The sequence below is a fragment of the Macaca thibetana genome, chromosome 14 (assembly GCF_024542745.1).
Source record: "Macaca thibetana thibetana isolate TM-01 chromosome 14, ASM2454274v1, whole genome shotgun sequence".
NCBI classification, from domain to species: Eukaryota; Metazoa; Chordata; class Mammalia; order Primates; family Cercopithecidae; genus Macaca; species Macaca thibetana.
This window is the reverse complement of record NC_065591.1, coordinates 81,835,250-81,844,332: the sequence shown is the minus strand read 5'-3', so window position 1 is coordinate 81,844,332 and position 9,083 is coordinate 81,835,250. Positions and strand designations below refer to the sequence as shown.

Here is a 9,083-nt window from a genome sequence, read left to right as displayed (position 1 = left end):
ATTCATCACAAAATTCACAGTGAAGGCTTAATTTATTAGATTCCTAAGGATGGGTGAGCCCAAAGGTTATAGCAATTGGTATATAGGAAATGGCCATTGAGGAAATATGTTGCATGGATTCCCAAATTTCTAAATATCTAAATATATTGAAATACAAATTCAAAAAGCTTCAAATAAACTTTTTTTTAACTGCAGTTTTTCAGCAATTGAATGAATTTTGAAAGGAAATTTTTTTCTGGGATGTTTTCTACTGTTTTTTTTTTCGTTTGTCTTTTTGCTCCTGGATCAAGAAAAACTGACTTTGTCTCTTTTATTGCTAGACAAGCAATTCACTTTCCAGCATCACGAAAGCATCATTCCAAACACATCACAGAAGGCAAAGAGGATGAGGTCATTTTTCCCAGTGGACTCTGTTTTTCTCAGTCCTAATCTGGAGCAGCTCCAGGTCTGGTTTATGGCACATTTCCTTCAGTTTCTTATACATTCCTCCTACGGCTTTCCCCTTTCATTTCATTCTGTCTTTACTGTCTTTACTTATCTTTTCTTTCCTATTCCAGTCTCTCCAAGTGGCATTCCTCTTCCTCATAAAGTAAATGACAAACTCTCCAATACTCAGCATGGATCATCTTCTTCCATAGATTCACATAACCCTGAAGTAATAATGAAATCATTGGGACACATAGTATACTTTTATTCATGTCTTTTTATTTATTGTTTTATCTTAAGATATTTAGCAATTTGTTGCAATGAATGAACCAAAATTAGGGACTTGTTTCTCTTTTCTTTCTTCCTTTTCTTTCCTTCTTTTCTATGTATATATGTATATATGTATTTGCACCAGAAGTCAAAATCTGGCCTTCAACTATTTGCCCTCAAGTATCTACATTTTATTTAAAAATGGTAATTTGTGATTTGATAATTATCTTACAATACACAAAAACCTCATTACTAAATCTGTTTAGTTTCTTTATTGTCAAATATTTTACCTGCACACTGATTCTTTATTCTAAAAAACAATAGTGGATATTATTTCATAGAATAAGATAAGACGTTTTCAAAATGTTTACTTTTAGCAGTTCAAAAACTACCTGCTAACCAGATCTCACCCCATTAGTGCAACTTGCTTCTTCTTTTCTAAGGCTTTGCACTACATGTATAAACTGACTTCCATGCTATCCTTAGAGACATTATTCAACAATCGCCTTCCAATATTAATTTCCTCTCATTTTCTTTTTCTCACTTTATCTTTGTTATTTTCTCTCAATTTTAAAACCTACCTTATTTACTCCTATTGTTTCGAAATAAAACTAAATAGCTACATTGACCCAATATCTTCACTTGATTTTTGTGCTATCTCCTTTGTCCATAACAAAGCATATTTCCTGACCACATGAGTATGTTCTCTGTACTCATTTGTGAAACTTTCCATCTTTCTTCAACTCCATGAAATCTTTCATTCCCAACTGTTTACACAAACCATGTTCTTCATCTCACCACCAACATCCTTTGAACTACATTCTTTATCTGACCATGAACTTTCTTTGCTAAACACACATTTTTTTATTCCTATTATTTCTAGTCCTTTCTTCCATAAAACACATATGAACTTGGTTTCAAAAAATTATTTTTAAAAATAAAATAAAATAAAACCGTCTCTCCTATTTTTCTTCTATCAACTCATGTTTAGCAGTTTTTCTTTCCTAGCCTGGCCCATTAGTACACGGATTACAGAAGGTGTTTTATTTAACCCAACCCCTTCCCTGCCTCCTTGGGACTTTCCTGACTAACCCGAAAGCTCCAGAACTGCGGACAACTGGGTCCCGTTTCATTGCCCCCCATGGAGGCTGTGTTGGGTGGCCTCGGAAAACCCCAGTTGCCTTTATACATCTCGGTAGTGGTTCAATTGTCCTTCTGGAAAATAATCATTTCAGATCACTAATATAACCCATCCACTTTCTCTTACAGATACAAAGAGAATGTGCAGGGGGAAAGCAGAGTTTTCCTTAATCCTGGAGCTGTGCATGATGGACAGAGAAGCCGACTGCTTTCTCTCTGCACACTCTCTGAAAAAGCCTTAGTTCCTCCTCCCTGCAGTCCCTGCAGCCCCTCTCTTTACCCTCCCAAGACATTTAGTGCTCGTGCTTTATCCAGGTCATGTAGGTACTATTCCCAGTAACCAAAATCTCCCGCCATTATTAACACAAGAGGAATAGGGGAGAAACCTATCCCCCATTCCTACTTCTGTCAGAGCAAGACAGCCACCCCAAACATCCCTTAATCTCCAGAATTTTCCCACTAGTAATAATGAATAGTTAAGATCAACCCTTTGGGTGCATATTCCTAACGTCATTTCCCAAGTGTAGCTGACTTAATTGAAACATTTTCTAAAGCCAAAAACTTGCACTTGAATTTTCTGATAATTTGCTGGAGACACATTGTGGTCCGCAGTACCACATCTGAGAGTAAATCACACAGTAAAATGATTAGCCATTGTGGAAGATGGGGGTGGTAGCTACTTGTTATTAGGGATTCTATAAATTTGAGATCTCTCTCTCATATATGCAATACATATATAATGTATTATATATGACACTGGCAGTAAACTACAAATTAAACAATATATAATATATATATTCATGTATATGTATAATATACATATATTTTATATATAGCTAAATATGTAGACACATAGATATGTAGATAGATATGTACCACTGTCTCTACCTATCATTTGTTTTTCTCACTGGTCATCACTGTTGCTCAGGCTGGAGTGCAGTGCTGCTATCTCACTCACTTCCAATTTTGCCTCCCAGGTTCAAGCTATTCGCATGCCTCAGCCTCCGAAGTAGCTGGGAGTACAGGCATGAGTCACCACACTCTGCTAATTTTTGTAATTTTAGTAGAGAGGGGGTTTCACCTTGTTGGCTAGGCTGGTCTCGAACTTCATACCTCAAGTGATCCATCTGCCTGGGGCACCCAAAGTGCTGGGATTACAGGTGTGAGCCACCACACCAGGCTTATAATACATTCCTGGACGAGGTGTGATGGAGCAAGGACAGGCGAAAAGGCTTCTAGGTAGGGTCCTGGAGGGATCCCGCAAGGACCAAGAGGGATGCTTGGAGGAGGAGAGGATCAGGACACACTCCAGAAATTGACCTTCAGGAACAGCTTGAGGTGGCCAGGCACAGTGATGGAGGTGGATCCGGTGAGGTGGGGCTGAGATTCTGCTGGGCAGGAAACAGAGAGGACTGCCCAGAGGCACTTCTCTCAAGGTTGCAGCTACAGAGTATAAGCTCACGGTAGCCCTGGCACTAAGGTTCTTTTAAGAATGCTAGATGTTACTTCATGAACAGTCATATCAAGGTACACTATTTTTGGAAAGGCATTTTCTTCCCTCTGCACTCTCCTTAGATAAGAAACAAAGAACAATAATAATGAAAGCATGCCCTATTGACACTATTTGTATGGAATGGAACTTGAACTTTTATGAGGTAAAGATCAGTCAACATAGCTTTCCGAGCATCCTGATTCTAGAGCTCTCCTTTTGATTTCATAAGGTATTCAATAAAAATCCCTTGAGTTTTTGCTCTGTCCTGGTTCTGCTTCTGTCTCCACTTATTACTGGGGCCTTCCCATTTTTTTGATCCTATTGTGTCAGCCTTGTTTAATATGTAGTTTACTCCCAGTATATTCTTCTCAGTATGGAGTTTGATCCTGGAAGAGAATTTGGGCTGGTTATTTTAAGAGCTATGGAAACCATATGGTCCCAGGCTTTCTTTATCTTATCCTTGACTCTTGCTTATTGATGTGTGCAAACTCCCACCCTGCTCAGTTTCTGCAGCTCTGTTTTAATTACCTTGCACAGCTTCTAGTGAACCCTTGTTGCTGACTTGGGGAGTTCTCAAATCTACATACGTTCTGTTCACCCTCTCTGCGTCATCCTGAAAGGATTCTGATTCCTCATGGATATTGCTGCTGCACCTGATTTGTCTGTGATTTTTTATATTTGGGATTTTTTAGGGTACATTGTCACTCAGTGTTGTTGTAGATACTGTTCATGAATTTTGATTTTGTTATTCTAGTTTTTCACTGTTTTTCTTAGAGGTTTGGAAATGGTCTGAAAGCATACTGCACCTCTCTATCTTTTCAGAATTTTAAGGTGAAAATTTATATATATACAAAAGAGTAGGTGTTGAATAAATTTAAAAACACTGTGTTTAAAATCACAAGCAAAGCCCCAACTGCATTTGTACATCTCACCATCTAGCCTGAGCTACAGGCCTTACTACCACTTAGTGACAAATGTGACTTACAGTATCTTCTGAATTGGAAGTGAAAAGAATCAGATCTTTAAAGTTTTTTTGCGAACTTGATGTTAAGAAGCGAAACAAGGGACATAATATGCAAACATTTTCTAAATAAATTGTACCCATCAGCCATCTAGAATTCATGTAAAAATGGTAAAAATGCCTAAATCCCCAGAATCTGTAAGAAAATGAAAGCGTGATGGTAAATTTTATGTGTCAGCTTGAATTGGTCTCTGTAAAGTAGGTTTCCCTCCCCATTAGCTCCTGAATAGAACAAAGAGCTGATGAGAGAGGAGTTTGACCCTTTTGTTCCTGCCTCACTGCTTAAGCTAGCACATCTCATCTTATCTTCTCCTACCATGGAACTGAGGTTTATACCATTGGTTTCCCTGGTCCTCAGGCCTTTAGACTCAGATTGAATTACACCTCTGTCTTTCCTAAGTGACCAGCTTGTAGATTACAGATCATAGTATTTTTTGCCTCCACAATTTTGTGAACCAATTCTTCATAATAAAATAAGGTTTTCTGGGTGGGAGGATCACTTGAGGTCAGGAGTTCGAGACCAGCCTGGACAACATGGTGAAGCCCTGTCTTTACTAAAAATACAAAAATTAATCGGGTGTGGTGACAGGTGCCTGTAATTCCAGCTACTTAGGAGGCTGAGGCAGAAGAATCACTTGAATCTGGGAGGCGGATATTGCAGTGAGCCCAGATCGCACCACTGCACTGCAGCCTGGGCGGCGAGCCACCGTATCTGTCTCTCTCTGTCTCGTCTCTGTATTTTTTTATTTTTTTTATTTTTTTATTTTTATTTTTATTTTATTTTATTTTATTTTTTTTATTATACTTTAAGTTCTAGGGTACATGTGCATAACGTGCAGCTTTGTTACATATGTATACTTGCGCCATGTTGCTGTGCTGCACCCATCAACTCGTCAGCACCCATCAACTGGTCATTTACATCAGGTATAACTCCCAATGCACTCCCTCCCCCCTCCCCCCTCCCCATGATAGGCCCCGGTGTGTGATGTTCCCCTTCCCGAGTCCAAGTGATCTCATTGTTCAGTTCCCACCTATGAGTGAGAACATGCGGTGTTTGGTTTTCACGTCTCTGTATTATTCTATATCTCTTGTTACTCTGTTTCTCTGTGTTGGTGCTACTGTTTCTCTGGAGGACGATGACTAATACAGTACGAAAAATTACATAAATATATGATAAAATAAATTTGTCATAAATTGATATACATTATAAAGTTAACAAAATAATAACAGTAAATAGCAATTTTCTTATTTTTATTATAATTTATTTCAAATGTACACATTGGTGTAATTTTCATGATTTTAAATTCCGTAACCATTAGGCTGAAAGTCAGAAGCAAGCCAAGAACATATTATTATAATTGCTTAACATTATCCTGGATATTTTAATTCATTACATTCAGAAATTAGAGGTATAAAATGGTAAATATTTTCATTATTCTCTGAAACTTATTTACCTAGAAAAGACTTATAAATAAAAATTTACTAAGCTATCTAGGGACAAAATAAACACTCGATAGTCAATGGTTTTCATATAAAAAGTATACGACTACTGTGATGCTAATATTCACGAGAACAAAATATGAAAATAGACAGAAATGTTTAAGAGAATAAAGGTATACTGAGAAGGCACTAACCTTAGGTTGGTTTTCAAACATATTAGTAAATGAAAAAAAATTTAAACAATGTTTTATTGTTGCATGAATTCATAGAGCAGATAGTGAAACAGAATAGTGTATTTATCTCTATATGTCTTTCTGTGCATCTTTCCATCAATCCGGAGTGCTGCAGGGGAGATTCACTTGCACCTGAAGCAGCAGGAAATATTTGGAGCTTCAAGAAAAAATGCAGAGAGCACTTAGAGAAGCTGCACCCAGCGTCATCAGGGATTCTGTGGAGGAGCCCATTCAGATGAAATAGGTAAGTTTTTATTTTGTGTTTTCATATTTCTTTTGGAAATGAAAAAGAAAAGTCTCAATGAAAGCTAAGAGTCAGACATACATATAGAAATATTGCTGCCTACTCCCAGGCATGGGAATGGCCAACTCCTTCCTTCAAGAGTGGAGGAGACAGATATCAAGAGTATAACAATTTTCTTAAGACACTCACCCCACCTTTCATCAAATATCCCCAACCCTAGATTAAGTGCAGGAGTCCTGAAAAACATTTCCACAGGGAAGGTCAGGGTCCCAGGCTCATGGGTGCCTTCTTACTACCTTTAGCAGGACAAAAATGAGTAAAGCAAAGCTTCTTGCTTCAGAAATATTCATTCTAATACGATGTGTACCCTACACATAACCATTGCTTCATTCCAGAAGATTTAATTGCAAAAATTCTTTGGGAAAGGGATGATATTTGTCTGTTTTTTAAGGATAAGGGTAGTATTGGCTCAAACTTATATTTATTCTCCCCAAAGAGTCCCTCCCAGGTTTGTAATCCTGGTGCAAGACAATGCTGCACCAAGTTGCTTCTTTCCAACCTGTCCTACTTTGTATAGGGGAGGAGAGTGGGGAACGAAGAAAAGAAAAAAAAAAAAGAAGTAAAAAGAGGCAGAAGGAGAGTCCCTTTTCTTTGACATGGATGGCACGAATGGGCTTTTGTTGCAAAACTCTGCCTGACCCTGGAGTCTGAGTCAGGTGGAGTCTGAGTCAGGTGGAGTCCCAGTTAGAAGTCATCTGAGGAAGCTGCACTAGAGCCACTGCCCTCAGACATCAACTTCCATTTCTTCTCCACTGCTGCAGTCTGAAGAGTCACTGCTTTCTTCCTCTTCTCCATCTTTCTTCCTGTTCTCTTCTGGTTCCAAGGAGACATGACAGTTTACCCAAGTAGTCTGTGATGAATCTGTTCCTGCAGCCTGGAGGCCCTGCCCCTCCCCAAACCCTTCTTGCAGACCCTTTGCTGATGAGGACTGAGGATCTGTTTGTCTCAACCTGGGGTCCGGGCCTCCTGTCATGGCCATATTCTTACCCTTAGCATAGGTCGATTCTTTGTATGCAGCATAATTTTCAGGTGACAAAGTCTTAAGCCAGAGATCCAATTTCACCTTGTATTGCTTCTGCAGCTCCTCAGCCTGGCTCTTGTAATGATCCTTCTGGCTCTGCGGGACGCGCTGCCAGCGTCTGCCAATCTCTACCATGCGCTCCCTCAGGGACAAATGTTGCAGCTCCTTACTTGACCAGGAATCTTGGTGAAATTTGTGGTATCCATTCATGGGGGGTTTCTGAGGTTCTCCATGAAATTTTACCTTCTTGAGAAATTGATCCGTTTTTGGAAGAGACCTCACTTCTTCCATATTTTTCTGAACCTTCTTTTGCACTTTGGTTTGAATCCTCTTGGAGACATCAGATTTCTTGGCCTTCTGGACTAAATCAGGGTGTTCTTCCCTAAATCGAGCAAGTTTTTCCTCAAATTCTTGCTTTTCCTTCTGGAAATCCTGAATATATTTCTGTTTCATCTGCTCTGGGAGTTCCTTGTACTTCTTTGACAGGATTTTGGTCAGTTCCTGGCTTCTCATCCCAGGGTACATTTGGGAGTACCGGGGCCAATTCTCCTTGAAGAAGCGGATATAAGCAGTAAGGGGCCTCTTTGGAAAGTCTGGATGGTTCCTGACTTTTCGACTTTTGTTTGTATTTTTAACACATTTCTTAGCTTCCAGGACTAATTCTTTCAAAGTGCCAAATTTTCTCAAGCTGCAAGAAATCTCTAACCATTTGAGCCTGCACATTTCACCAGAAAAGTTTTTAAAAGCTACTTTTCCCCAGTCCATGTATGACTGAATTGAGCTGAACGTGCCGTTGCCATCAGATGGGAGATTATTCTCGATGCATTCCAGTAACCTCAAGATGTCTTTGTTTGACCAATGGCCTTGGCTTCTAGGCAAAGCCATTTTGATGTCTTTGGCTTACTTCTAAGATCACGGTTATGTAGACACCAGAGCAAGAACACAGAGTTCTTTACTTTTAAGAGTCAGTGGATTATTTCTTTCTGGAAGTCCTGCAGTATGTGTGATTTTGTATTTCTGAGGAGAAAGAAAGGAAAGTTACTCTGCTTCATTGGGATTAATGAAAGAAATTACACCCTATTTGCCATATGTCCCTTGTGTAATTAATTTACTCTTAACAATATAAATAAAACATTGCCCATTTCTGAATTAAAGTCCGTATTTGCCTTTCGTATGCTACATGCACAATATTCAATATCTCCACACCCCACCCCAGCCTGCTTTCTGCCAGATCTCAGGTGAACCACTCTTAAATTGAGTTGCATAAGACAAACACCAGACCACTCACTTAAGAAGCTTAATATAACAGAAATGCCCTGAAGACAGATCAAAAGTTAAAGTGGAAGGAGAAATGCCTAAACGGGAAAGACTGTTCATTCTACAGTGCCCTGAGTATGGCCATTTTCTAAGCACAGCCCAAATATCCATAGCTAAAGGTACAGACGAGAAGTTGAAGATACAATAGGACAAGCCCAAGAGCTCCTCCAGACATGCGTCCAGCTGTTACCATTTTATGAGGGAATGTGAACCTGTGATGAGACTGAATTATAGATTCTTCAGGATCCATGCATGGGAATGCATGGTTTCTTGTGAACCATACTGCTTCTCCTTTTAAATATCAAGGATTTAATGAAAATTATAAAACATTTCAATTTTGTTTTGTTAACTGTTCATCATCTTTAAGCCTCAGTGAAAATTCAGCTTCCTTCAGAAAGTGCCTCCAAAATACCTGGCAT

The 9,083-nt window shown here is 39.0% G+C and overlaps 1 protein-coding gene across 1 annotated transcript; it reads right to left on the bottom strand.

The window, feature by feature from the left end:
* Window positions 1-7,050: 7,050 nt before the first annotated feature.
* On the bottom strand, window positions 7,051-9,083 carry UBTFL1 (upstream binding transcription factor like 1). The gene is made up of 2 exons (XM_050755552.1): window positions 9,077-9,083; window positions 7,051-8,246 (listed from the first exon to the last, which is right to left on the bottom strand). Exons 1-2 carry the CDS (start codon window positions 9,081-9,083, stop codon window positions 7,051-7,053), a joined length of 1,203 nt encoding a protein of 400 aa, XP_050611509.1.